This window comes from Branchiostoma lanceolatum, chromosome 10 (genome assembly GCF_035083965.1).
Source record: "Branchiostoma lanceolatum isolate klBraLanc5 chromosome 10, klBraLanc5.hap2, whole genome shotgun sequence".
In the NCBI taxonomy this organism is placed as follows: domain Eukaryota; kingdom Metazoa; phylum Chordata; class Leptocardii; order Amphioxiformes; family Branchiostomatidae; genus Branchiostoma; species Branchiostoma lanceolatum.
The window spans coordinates 1,511,882-1,525,360 of NC_089731.1; the positions used below are offsets into that span (position 1 = coordinate 1,511,882).

At 44.7% G+C, this 13,479-nt stretch overlaps 3 protein-coding genes across 3 annotated transcripts; all 3 read left to right on the plus strand.

Annotated features, from left to right (window-relative positions):
- The first annotated feature begins 3,867 nt into the window (after positions 1–3,867).
- Positions 3,868–5,663, plus strand: LOC136443809 (leucine-rich repeat and death domain-containing protein 1-like). The gene is made up of 2 exons (XM_066441173.1): positions 3,868–5,019; positions 5,517–5,663. The coding sequence occupies exons 1-2, from the start codon at positions 3,868–3,870 to the stop codon at positions 5,661–5,663; spliced, it is 1,299 nt and encodes a 432-aa protein (XP_066297270.1).
- Positions 5,355–9,092, plus strand: LOC136443434 (uncharacterized). The gene is made up of 6 exons (XM_066440662.1): positions 5,355–6,724; positions 6,898–7,037; positions 7,155–7,429; positions 7,577–8,088; positions 8,544–8,600; positions 8,806–9,092. Exons 1-6 carry the CDS (start codon positions 5,779–5,781, stop codon positions 9,051–9,053), a joined length of 2,178 nt encoding a protein of 725 aa, XP_066296759.1. The 5' UTR covers positions 5,355–5,778; the 3' UTR covers positions 9,054–9,092.
- A 92-nt stretch (positions 9,093–9,184) lies between these two features.
- LOC136443435 (uncharacterized) lies at positions 9,185–11,806 on the plus strand. Its single transcript, XM_066440663.1, has 3 exons — positions 9,185–9,291; positions 9,838–11,127; positions 11,351–11,806. The coding sequence occupies exons 1-2, from the start codon at positions 9,210–9,212 to the stop codon at positions 11,079–11,081; spliced, it is 1,326 nt and encodes a 441-aa protein (XP_066296760.1). The 5' UTR covers positions 9,185–9,209; the 3' UTR covers positions 11,082–11,127; positions 11,351–11,806.
- The last annotated feature ends 1,673 nt before the right edge of the window (positions 11,807–13,479 follow it).

Below are 13,479 nucleotides of genomic sequence, written 5' to 3' on the forward strand. Positions count from 1 at the left end.
GCTATCAATAGAATGGAATTCTGCAGACTTGTAGAAAGCCTCGGTCACACGGACTTTTTTGTTGGAAAAACAAACAGACCCAACACTACTGTGGTCCAATGTGAAGTCATTAGCATGTAGACTGACAGGTTTGCACGCAACAGGTAACCGCTCCATGACAACCTGACACAGCCACGCACCGCTACACGCGCGGTATGGTGTGGAAGGCAGGGTAAGGTGTGGGGCCCCCAATTGGGCTTTTCATGGATCAGGATATAGGGCCGACTTAGTGCACCCACACCCAGCTTTTTTCGGTAGAAACGTCGTTTCGTATAAGAAGTCAAATCAAACACTGCCATACTACGTTGCCATACTACAAAATCTTCTTGTCGTAAAATAGAAGCCTAGTCCTAGCGACAGTCTCCAGACAGGAAGATTTTGGCCTCGCGTATACATGATGCAGTTACCTGTAAATAATTGAATAAAAAGTCCTGATTAAATTCTAGACTTTAAAGTCACAAAACAGGCCAGACGCTTGCAAACAATCTATTGTTGAATGGCGTTGGTAGTCCTTCGAAGTCGAAGATGACTGTCAGTGTGTTGAATGCACATTTTTGAAATACTCACCCTACAGGGACCGCACCGTTTACAAAGGCTGCCAAAACCTACGCCTCGTTTGTGGTTGTTTGCAGTCAAATAGACCCGACACTGCTGCAAAGGCGGCGCTGCTGCTGCTTTTGAATTCAGTGTCACGTTGATTGACATGACTGCAAACACCAGGCAAAATCTCCATGACGACCGATGCAAACCCCAGGTACAGTTACACCTCCCGTATTGTGTAAAACACAGACTGACGCGCGGGGTCCGCAGTTGGGCGGTGGGAACTTGGAGGCCTCACGGGCCCCCTGGGGCCTTGGTGCAGGCTCGCCCCATTTCTCTGGATTTTTAACGGAAAGGATAGGAGAAGGCCAAGGAGGTTACAACTTTTGAAGAGAGGGACGTCTGCTTGTAGAAGGAGGAAGTACTCGCCAGAAAATTCAGGCATTCCGAGGGAAAAACTTCAGGATTGTGCAAGGCTATCATGAACTTTTGTGTCTACCCGCTGACAGTGTAAACGTGAGTCCAAACATCTTTTTCTCAGTAGTATCTTTATCAGTCATATAGACTAACTCAACATTAACAGTATTGTGTTTGAGCTTTGCGAATCGCTAGAAGGATTAATGAACATAAGGAGAACAAATCAGTTGTGTGTCGTTGAAAACTACCCACAATGAGCCCCATTATACACAGGGGCTCTATGGTCTCGGTGGTACTGCACATACATATTGTATAGTGCTGTTTTTGAGTGTATGAGTAAATAGGTGAGTGAGCGAGTGTGACAGTGAGTGACTGAGTGAGTTTGATAGTAAGTGAATGAGTTAGTGTGATAGCAAGTGAATGAATTAGTGAGTGTGACAGTGAGTGTGATAGTAAGTGAATGAGTGTAATAGTAAGTGAATGAGTGAGTAAGTGAGTGAGTGTGATAGTAAGTGAATGAGTGTGACAGTGAGTGAGTGTGATAGTGAGTGAATGAGTGTGACAGTGAGTGTGAAAGTGACTGAATGAGTGTGACAGTGAGTGAGTGTGATAGTAAGTGGGTGTTATAGTGAGTGAGTGAGTGAGCGAGTGAGTGAGTGTGATTGTGAGTTAGTGAGTGAGTGAGTGAGTGAGTGAATGAATGAATGAGTGAGTGGAGACGCAAGCATAACCCCAGACGCTGTGAGTGGATATCAATGGTATTTGGTTTGATCACATTGGTTGGCGATGCCAAAGCAAATGTAAACTAGACTGGCCGTCATTTGCTTTAAGAGCAAATTCAGGATGTTTCGCCCATACTCCTCATGCAAGAAGTGGGCTGTCCCAAAATAACTCCTGGGCAAATCCAAGTTTCTGCATAATCTATGCAAATGAGGTCCTCATGAGCATAAGTTATGTCCAGGTGCTTTCACCTTTCCTACATGTACCTACATGTAGAAGATGACATCCACAGCTTTTACAGTAAGGGGAATACAACATCATGCATTAATTATGCAAGTGAGGTCCCCATTAGCATATGTCATGGCCAGGCGTGTGCACCTTTCCTAAAGCTACCTACATCTCAAATATGACATCTGCAGCATGTACGGTAAGGGAAATACAAGTTTCAGCATAAATTATGTAAATGAGGTCCTCATTAGCATAATTTTTGGCCAGGTGCATTCACCTTTCCTAATGGTACCTACATCTTAAAGATGACATTCGCAGCTGTCACGGTAAGGGAAATACAAGTTTATGCATGAATTATGCAAATGAGGTCCTCATTAGCATAATTCATGGCCAGGTGTGATCACCTTTGCTAACGGTACGTACATGTCAAATCTGACATCTGCAGCTTTTCCGGTAAGGGAATTACAAGTTGAAGCATAAATCATGCAAATGGGGTCCTCATTAGCATAATTTATGGCCAGGTGTGTTCGCCTTTCCTAAAGGTACCTACATCTCAAAGATGACATCCGCAGCTTTTACGGTAAGGGACATACAATTTCATGCATCGATTATGCAAATTGGGTCCTCATTAGCATAATTTATGGCCTGGTGTGTTCGCCTTTCCTAAAGGTACCTACATCTCAAAGATGACATCCGCAGCATTTACGGTAAGGGACATACAACTTTATGCATACATTATGCGAATTAGGTCCTCATTAGCATAAGTAATTGTCAGGTGTAGTCACCTTTCCTATAGGTACCTACATCTCAAATATAACATCCGTACCATGTAACATAATAACATATAACTTTCTGTAATACCATTAGTAGAGGTACCCCCTGACATCTGCTTGGTTTTAAGTCCCAGACATGTAGGAGGGCTTATGTTACAGTATGACCTAGTTCTTGCTGGCCCCGACAGAAAATAACCAAAAATTGCATCAAAAAATTGCAAAATAAATCATTTTGAAGTAGTGTATGCCAAAAAAAATAATGGGGTCCTTTGGGTAAATATCCAATGCACAACTAAACCAAATTTCAGGTCCTCAGGTTTCAACACCACGGCACTGGAGGCCATCATGTGCGACTTTTGTCTGAAAAGGACCAAAAAACCTCCATAAAATCATTTTAAAAACTTATATCACAAAAATTTTAAAAGGGTCTAGGGGTATACACGTACTCTACCTGCATACCAAATTTCAGCTAATTTGGTCGACGGACGACCGAGAAGAAGCGATTTGAAGGTTTGACAGGAGAAGAAGAAGAAGAAGGAGAAGAAGAAGAAGAAACCTTACAAAAACAATATGTTTCGTTGGCGAAACATAAGTTTCGTTGGCGAAACATAATTAAGATTCTGGGTCCCGTACTGTTTTTTTTGTCCTGTAGCAGGACTCTTGAGTTAATTTGTTTTGCATCGTTTATTTAAGATATTCTACGGTCATGAATTTTGAATAGCATAAATTGTACAAATTAGCACCAGATTTTGTAATTCTGTTGTGTTTCATAATGTATTTGACATTTGTCATTTACGGATATCACAAAATTCATTTATGTTACAAAATAGTAAAATAGCCGATCGTTTGACAACCTGAATTCTAGATTAGTAATATAGACAATACTTGTAAATACATAGTAATATTAAAAAAACTGGCTTCGCACAAACCTTTTTAGTGTAACGTGTATAAGCTACCAGAGCAAGTGATAAGTTAAATGGTTAATTGACATAAATGTGAAATTGCAAACATAAACAAGTTATTACGTCTATTGTGGAACTATCTATGAAATAAAATATATTCTAAAAATGAAAGTATTGGACTGGTAAGAACAATTTTATCATTAAGACACCAATATTATCCATTTTATCACAGAAATAGACATATCGTCATGGCTACGCCGTCAAGCTTAAAAGACAAGGTGAAACCAAAAGAATGGGACATTATGGGGAAAATATCTCTCTCCACACTGGACTTATCTAACAGAAACCTGACTGAACTCCCCAATGAACTCTTCGAACTAACGGAATTAGAGGCCTTAGATTTGACAAACAACAAGAACATTGATCTCTCCAATGAGCTGATCAAACTGACTAGTCTGAAGTTACTGTGTTTAGATAGATGCAATCTTGACACAGTTCCAGCTGTGGTGATGAAACTTCAGCAGTTAGAAACACTCATCCTCCGTAGCAACAAGAACATCACCCTGCCGGATGAGATGTGCAGTCTGGTGAACCTCACCTACCTGGACTTGTACAGCTGCGACCTTATGTCAGTTCCCGCCGCCGTGATGAAACTTTCACAGTTGAAAGGGTTGCGCCTATCCAGCAACAAGAACATTGCCCTGCCGGATGAGATGTGTAGTCTGGTGAACTTCACCTACCTGGAGTTGGCTAACTGTGGCCTGGACACACTGCCGTCTGTAGTGCTGAAATTACTAAACCTACAGGAGCTGGATCTGAGTCACAATACGCAGATCTCCCTGCCGGAGGAGTTGTGCAGACTGGAGAATATAAAAGTGTTGACACTATTTGAATGTAACCTGCTCACCGTTCCGCCGGCAGTACTAAATCTCACCCAGCTGGAGGAGCTGGACCTCTGCGCGAACAGAGGGATCCACCTGCCGGATGAGATGGCCGGACTCACCAACATCCGGGTACTGAAACTATGTGGTGTAGAAATGGTCACAGTTCCGCCGGTAGTGGGGGGACTGACACAGTTAGAATGGCTGGACCTGAGCTTTAACCCGCTACAGACGTTATCCGCGGTAATTGGACAGCTCACTAACGTCAAACACTTGATGCTGTCCAACTGTCAGCTGTACACACTCCCGCCTGAAGTGGGGAGACTGACACAGTTAGAACAGCTGAACTTGAGAGATAACCAACTACAGACGTTACCCACGGAAGTTGGACAGCTCATTAGCGTTAATGACCTTAAGGTCGATGGAAATCCACTGATAAAACCACCAGCTGAAGTTTGCCGTCAGGGGATCGATGTCATCAGACAATACTTTCAGGAACTTAAACGGTCAGATGAAAAGGTAAGCGCCCGTTTAAAAGTTGTCGTATTGGGAGCGAAAATGGCGGGAAAAACAAGCCTGATACGAAGCCTAGAAAGGGGCGAGTCCACCCTGACGGAAAAAGAGGACCGCACACATTGTGTAGAGATAACTCAGTGGGCACCTGATGACAACATCACGTTTGAAGTGTACGACTTTGGCGGCCATGACGTGTACCATCTCACTCATCAGTTCTTTTTGACACAAGGCGCATTGAATTTGTTGACAGTAAATCTCCAAACTTACCGTTGTACTGATACGTCTTACAAAGATGCCGTGGGGTTTTGGTTGGACACACTGAATGTCCGCGTACCTGGAGCGGTTGTTACACTAGTGGGTAGCAAGACGGACATATGCAGCGATGCAGACATAGAAGAGAAAACCAGGGATATCCAAGAAAGGTTCAAACAGCAAAATTACGTATGGCAAGAAACCATACAGCAGCAAATAACGAAGTTGGAAAATGCTAAGGTGGCCAGAGTAGGAACCGATCAGTCGGAAGTAAGACAGCAGTTAGAACGTACCCGGCAGATCCTGACGCGCCCGCTGCGGCTTACAGGTGTGTGCTGCGTCAGTTCGACAGAACCAACATCTGGGTTGGACACACTAAGGAGTCACATAGTTGAGACAACAAATAACTCGGAACTGTTTCCAACGCTTCGAATAATTCTTCCGCAGACATGGGTCGATTTCGAACAGCGGCTGCGTGACTTACGCGACGGGAAGCTTACGAAAGCGGAAATGGAAAAGGAAAAATCGACGAGTTTTCTATATTTCTCATCAAATCTTGAAGTAGAATGTGATAAATGGCTGACACGTACGGAATGTAGGCAGCTAGCGTACCGTGCTGGTCTGGAGACAGACAGACTGGCAGGCTTAACAAAAAAAGATGACAGACTGGAGCCTGTCCTGTCTTACCTGCAGCAGGTGGGAACCATCCTCAGGTACACGGACATACCGGAACTAAAGAACTATGTCTTCCATGATCCAGCAGGCTTGATAGATGTTATCAAAGAACTGTTTTATCACGACCTGAAGAAGGTTTTTACCAATAAAAATCCACGACTCAAAGGCTTCTCGAATACAAGACAAAAAAAGATCCGGAAAAACCTGTCCAGCAGAGGTTACCTACCGAGAGAAGTCGTTATCGCCCTGTTGGGACCACACGCCACACCGGTAGGAAACGTGGATGTGATCACTAACCTGATGGAACATTTCGGCTTGTGCTACGCTGAGCGGTCTGATAAACAGGACGGAGAGACTTCAACACCAACTGGATACTGCATTCCGTGGTACATACGGGAAGAAAGACCAGAGGCCATTAACCGGGATGTCACAGAGAAGGAAGAGACGGAGTTCACTGTGACGTGTGAGATCACACATTTTTGCCCACGGGGACTGTTTGAGCGATTGAGTGTTGTTGTCAATAAACTCATGAAGTCCCGCCAGGATTGGAAATACGTTATTATAGCTGTAAGAGATAGCCTCCCGGTTGTTGTCTATCGCGAGACGAAAGACGATCATGTTAACATCGTGGTGAAGCTCACCGTCCCAGCACAAGCAGTCCAGGTGACTTGGAATGTCATCAGTCCACTGAAAGACAAGCTGACTACACTTCTGAAGGAGTGGCCTGGTCTGCTCTACCATCTTGTGTATACTTCGCTTACTCAGCAAGGTGAACAGAAAGGTAATTTTCCACTCAACTTACACTTTCTGTATACATTGTATGTTCTATTGGAAATAGAAGTTACAGATATAGCAAGTATTTTCGATGATCACGTTGTAAATTGTTCTATGTTTAGTTAGACAATATATTGGTATCCATGCTTTAAGGATGTAATTCTTTACTTAACCTTCCAGAGGACCAGCAGACGTTGACAAGTTCAGTCATCATTCCCACGTTTAAAGTAAGACCAGAGGGCTGCACTGTTCAACACGGCGGCGTGACACTGGAGTTTCCTAAAGGCTGCGTGGCCAAATCACGTTTCATCTCTGTCGAGGTAAGTCGTAGATTGACTTCGTCTCCCACTAAGGGCGTCTTCCTCTTTTCATTGGTTAAATATTGACCTTGCCCACGATCTACCACTCTCAAATGTTTGTTTCAAATCCCTGCACAGGTCGAAACCGTGCCAGTTACCGACGACGTCCGGACCAACTTCACGGCCATGTCCGCCGTGCTGACTGTGGAGCAGGACTTCCCACAGCGGTTCCTCCGGCCGGTCACCGTCAGGCTGCCCTGGGTCTGGACTCAGGACGAAGAAAAACACAAGACGACAGAGAAGGCAAAGACTGTGGTTCTGCACTACGATAGAGAGGACGGCTGGACAATCTTCCCGGCAGACTTGCAGGGGGGACCGGAGACAGTTGTCTTTGACACTGATCGATTTCAGAGGTATGACAGATTTGCCGTGATCTTAGAATCTCAGTGTCATCAGGCAGTGACAGAAATTTGTACATAACTTGGTAACCTTCGGTTTTGTTTTGTTTAAGGTCATCTAACATTAGTTGTGTTTACAATCATTCTCTGTGTTATCTACAGCTATGTTGTAACGAGGGTGAAAGATGTTTGCAACGAGCTTGTCCAACTCTGGGAGTTCATCTGGAGCGGTTACTGCCAGGACAAAGTCTACCTCATCGTGATGCCCAACGAGGTCTTCCTGCCCAAGCGATTTGTCAACCTTCTCTGTGTGCACAAGCTGGACGATGCCTCGGACTTCTTCAGTATCGGCAACGTCAGTCGGAACCATCAAATCACGCAGAGAATATCAATGACTAACAAAGAACAGATCAAGGCGTACCTACGAAACGACTTTGACATACAGATTGACCCGAAATATCTCCGGCTTCAACCACATGGAATGGTGTTTGAGTTCCCACCAGCCGATAGAAACAGGTACAGCTTTGCTGTTGAGAAAAGATCTGGAGTGCCCGAAAAGGACATCTACGAGGGTCACGTCAGCTTCGAAAGACTTGACTTGAAAGGAAACGTGAAAGACGTGACAACAGACAAAATCGATGGACTGCCCATATTGCTACATTGGGCATCTCAAGGTAAGGAACAATAGTTCAAATCGGACATTTTTATCTTCGATCACTAAGGCCAAGAGCAAAGAAATTGCATTTGGACAAACAAGTAACATACTGCCAAGGTTTTCCCATTTTTTCCCGTTCATTTTGCTCTTTGGGGTCATATTCGTTATTAGTGTGGCTTTTCTCGTAATGACCTAATGAATGTTTGTTGACCTAAGATTAAAGACAACGAAAGTCTCACAAATGGCTTGAAATTGGGTACCATCATGTACAATAACATATTTCGTATTGTGAGTTATGAAATGGCTTAAGAATATATAATGTACTAAATGATGAAAATACATGAAAAATTACGTTTTTAAAAAGTATTCATAAACATACATCATACTCTATGGATGTTGCATAATACAATCAAATGTTAGATATAGAAGAGGGATAATATTTATCTCCCGGTCTAATATAATATTTTTTGTCAGGGGCGAAACCTGGCACTTTTGTGACAGAAGAAGTGGCATCGCACCACCAGGACACAGGTATGAATTCAAAATGTTTTCTGTCGCCTCAGGCTTTTCGGTAAAATGTAGTTGTTACGACGCCATGCATGTCGGGTTAGTGCTATCAAGGAGGTTAAAAATAAGACTTATTTTCAACCTCCTTGGTGCTATCGAGTATAGTTAGTAACAGTAGGATCCCATATTTTTGCCCCAGCTTGCTATAATGCAACGTCTTTCACTTCAGATTCAAGACAAGTTTCTGCGTCACAGCAACAACAACACGCCAGGCCAGAACCAACGGCTACACCCCAACCCATGCAGCATGGACAGCACAGCCCAGAACCAACAGCTTTACCACCACGACAAAAGCCCAGTCGTCTATATATTGTTGCCATAGCGATGGTTGCCGTGGCAATAATTGTGTACCAGTTCTGGTCCGCAGGCTACATAAACAACCTCTTCAGCCTACCTGGCAGAGAAGATGGTCTGTAGCTTAGTTTGCAAATTCCCCCATAAATTATTTCGCATTATCTTTTTTTTTTATCTATCCCTTAGACCTGTCACATCGATACTCATTACTTTCTTCCTCCTACAGCAACGCAGAATGAGACCTCAAGACTACGGGTGGACAGTTCGTTGTCTCTACGGATGGACTTTCGGTTGCAAATCACTATTGTTGCGGGACTGTTTGCCGCCATCTTTGGGATTTGGTTTTTCTTCTTTCGCAAAGGTGAGATCTACATATTCAATGGTTTCAGCGTATAAACGCGACGCAAGGCATAATTCTGTTTTTGTACATATATCTTGTCAATATTTTGTGTAAACAGCCTGCAATATTATAGCCATAACCCATCTGGCAACATTCTGTTTGCAATGGGTTTCTTTGTGGCAGTGATTTTGAGAACCAGTTAGCAATTACAAAAGCGGTGATTTGGTCAAGGGTTCTCAAGTGTAAGGAGGATGTGCGTTCTTGACGAGCCCTAACTGAGGCTTTTGGGCGTCATCAGCGGTTCTCAATACTTCTAATTTTCATATCCGGATCAGGTGAACATAAAGAAGTGAAATTTAACTCAGACAACGGCAGACATAAGTCATGATACCAAACCAAAGGCATACATAGAAAACAGAGTGAGACATGTACCTCGATCCTATTGATTTTACTTTTTAAATCAATGATCACAGTGAAGCAGAAAAACATTTGCACAATCTCTCTAAGGATGTACAATGGTTCTGTATTAAAAACATTTATACCATCGTTGCTTTTGCTTTTCTACAGGACCTGGGGTACCGATAGTGTTGTTACTCAACGACGAGTATGGGACGTCCAAGGGGGGAATTTCTACCATCAACTGCCAGGTGGGCAGAATGCTGACCAAGGCCAAGGCAGTGGTGTACTGCACAGCCCTGAGAGTGCCGAAGCAAGACCAAGAGGTAGCAGACAGAGACGGCGTCAAGCTGATAGGGCCGGGTCTGCTAGGTAAGAAGACCGAACCAACTCTAGATTGGCTGACCTACTACCACAGCGTCCACTACCCAAACCTCCCTCAGGACGTCACCTGCATCATCGGCCACGCTGACATCACGGATACGGCGGCTCGAAACATCTGGGAACAACGCTATCCACAGGCAGACCTCATGACGTTCACCCACGTCATACCCGAGGATACAGAGTACTACAAGGGAGGTAGGAAGGCCATGAAAGCAAGAGACAGAGAGAAGGATATGCTTCATAACTCTGATAAGGCAAAGGCAGCTTTCTCAGTAGGCAAGCGGATCTTCGACCACTTCAGGACTAAGTACAGAGGAAATAAGAAACCACAGAATCACTACATATTCCTCCCGAAGCCATCCGAGATGTTTCTGGCCATCGATGTGAAACCCGGAGAGGAGGACTCCGAGCAGGTCGTGCTGTCCGTCGGCAGGGTGTGGAGGGTGGAGAAGCTGAAAGGTCATGACCTGGCGGCACGGGCCATGCGGAAAGTGGTGAAGATAATAAGGAATGTCCGTTGGGACGTGCGCGGCATCAGCGAGGATGATTGGGAGACGAGTCTGAAGATCCTGGAAGACAACCTGAACAGCGGAGACCTGAACCCCACCCTCCTGCCGTACGGAACACAGGAGGACATCAGGGACGACATGACGACAGCCCACCTGGTCCTGATGCCGTCCCGCTCCGAGCCGTTCGGACTGGTCGGCCTGGAGGCCATCGCGGCGGGCATCCCCGTCCTCATCTCAGACAAGACCGGCCTGTCAGGGATGATCCTCGACCTGATCAAACAGAAGAAACTCAGCCCCGAGCACAGGCACGCCATCGTGGAGACCAGCGTGAACGACTCCAACTCAGCCGAAGATGCAAAGAGGTGGGCAGACAGAATCGTGGACGTCCTCAGCCACAGCGACTCTGAGTTTGAGAAAGCTGCCCGGTTCAAGCGGGAGCTTGTGGAGTCCAGGTACTGGGAGGAATCCCACCGCACCTTCCTGCAGGCCTGCGGCATCACGACTGGCGTAGCGGATCAGTAGAGGTCAAAGGGCAACAATGGACTCGCTGAATGCAGTAATCAATCTGGTAAGCTGTGCGTAAGTTACGCAAATGTACAACCCTTTTCATTATCAAACCTTTCCAACTTTTACGACATTCTATATATGGGTTTGCATTATGTGTAAGCTCCTGATTATTTACATGTTAACTTAATCTTCTATGAACTTTTGTCAGTGATTCGCTAACTATTTAGCTCAGCCGCGACAATGTTAACAATGTCAAAGTCAACGTCTACCCATTGTCTCCCCAGGAAAACGCTGAAGTGGAGAGTTGAAGTGACTATCAACAGAGAGTACAAGCAGCAACCGGTAAGACCTCTGTCTCTTCCCTGAGACTGCGTTTGACAACAAATCTCACAACTAGTAAATCGGACTTCACTTGCTACCGACTCAAAGAATCCCTATAGGTTAGCATATAGAAGCTTCCTATGGAAGTGGCCTGTTTATACACTTGCAGCATGTTGCTGTAGTTTATCTGTTTCCCAGGAGAAAATACTTCGATATGAAGTTGTAAAAGACGTGACATTCCGACATTCCAGAGAACGATGTGAAACGTCTGACTTTTAAAAAAAAATGCTAAATTACAGAACTTTTGTCTCTGTAACTAAATCAATAGATATCTATTCGAGTAGCGTTTGTTTTACTTTTGATCTTTATCATCACCATTCAGAATAAACGGTCAATGGCATCAGTACATTGAACAAACATATATGTTAATGTTAGTCAGCACCAAGGACATGTCTGTCCACCTATGTGTGAATGTGAGTCAGCACCAAGGCCCTGTCTGTCCGTCTATTTGTGAATGTGAGTCAGCACCAAGGACAGGTCTGTCCGCCTATGTGTGAATGTGAGTCAGCACCAAGGACAATTCTGTTCACCTATGTGTGAATGTGAGTCAGCACCAAGGACAGGTCTGTCCGCCAATGTGTGGATGTGAGTCAGCACTAAGGACAGGTATGTCCGCCTATGTGTGAATGTGAGTCAGCACCAAGGACAGGTCTGTTCACCTATGTGTGAATGTGAGTCAGCACTAAGGGCAGGTCTGTCCGCCCATGAATGTGAGTCAGCACCAAGGACAGGTCTGTCCGCCTATGTGTGAATGTGAGTCAGCACCAAGGACAGGTATGTCCGCCTATGTGTGAATGTGAGTCAGCACCAAGGACAGGTCTGCCCACCTATGTGTGAATGTGAGTCAGTACCAAGGACAGGTTTGTCCGCCTATGTATGAATGTGAGTCAGTACCAAGGACAGGTTTGTCCGCCTATGTGTGAATGTGAGTCAGCACCCAGGACAGGTCTGTCCGCCTATGTGTGAATGTGAGTCAGCACCAAGGACAGGTATGTCCGCCTGTGTGTGAATGTGAGTCAGCACCAAGGACAGGCTTGTCCGCCTATGTGTGAAAGTGAGTCAGCACCCAGGACAGGTCTGTCCGCCTATGTGTGAATGTGAGTCAGCACCAAGGACAGGTATGTCCGCCTATGTGTGAATGTGAGTCAGCAGCAAGGACAGGTCTGTCCGCCTGTGTGTGAATGTGAGTCAGTACCCAGGACAGGTATGTCCGCCTATGTGTCAACGTGAGTCAGCACATAGGACAGGTCTGTCCGCCTATGTGTGAATTTGAATTATATGATGGCGGTGTATCATCCCTTGTAGCAAAACCTTATTACGCAGCGCAGGAAATTAGCGAGCCTCGACGCTTTGCAAGCTGGCTTTTCAACATTACATATGAACATAAAATAGATAAATGGTTTACTGGAGAAGCATCGTGCACAACGACTTTCAACGGGTAGTTGATGGCAAATAGACCAAGTAACGTAAATGGGATTTCCATTCAGTGGCGTACTAAGAACCAGGTCCTAAGAGGCGTATATAAAGTCCTCCACCTCCTCCACCTCTGAAGACCACGTAGCTTGTGGGGGCCCGTATTTGGGTGGCACACACAACCCAGCTCTATTTATAGTTTGAACTCAAATAAAATTGAGAGACAACTTGCCGAATTTTCAGCTAGCCCAGCCAACATATACACGCACAGTCACGCAAAGTCACGCTTGCTATCTCACACACCTTGGTGTAACACTCAATGAGAAAGGAAAGAGGACTTGGTGAGTGTAAATGTTCACTATATAACTTTGACTCCCTTATGACGTAGTGGTTCTGGGGCCCACCCCAGGAGTATTCATACAATAACATTCACGTTGAGAAGTTTACTGTGCTAAAACATTCCTAGCGTGACGAGTACAATAGCTATGCAGTGTCTTTTAGAAACAGTTTTAAAGTGATTCAGAAGCATTGCGGAAATATTGCAACTCATCTTCCTTATTCATGGCAAAATACCAATCGTTTGACATTAACTATCAAATAAATAGAATATAATAACAAA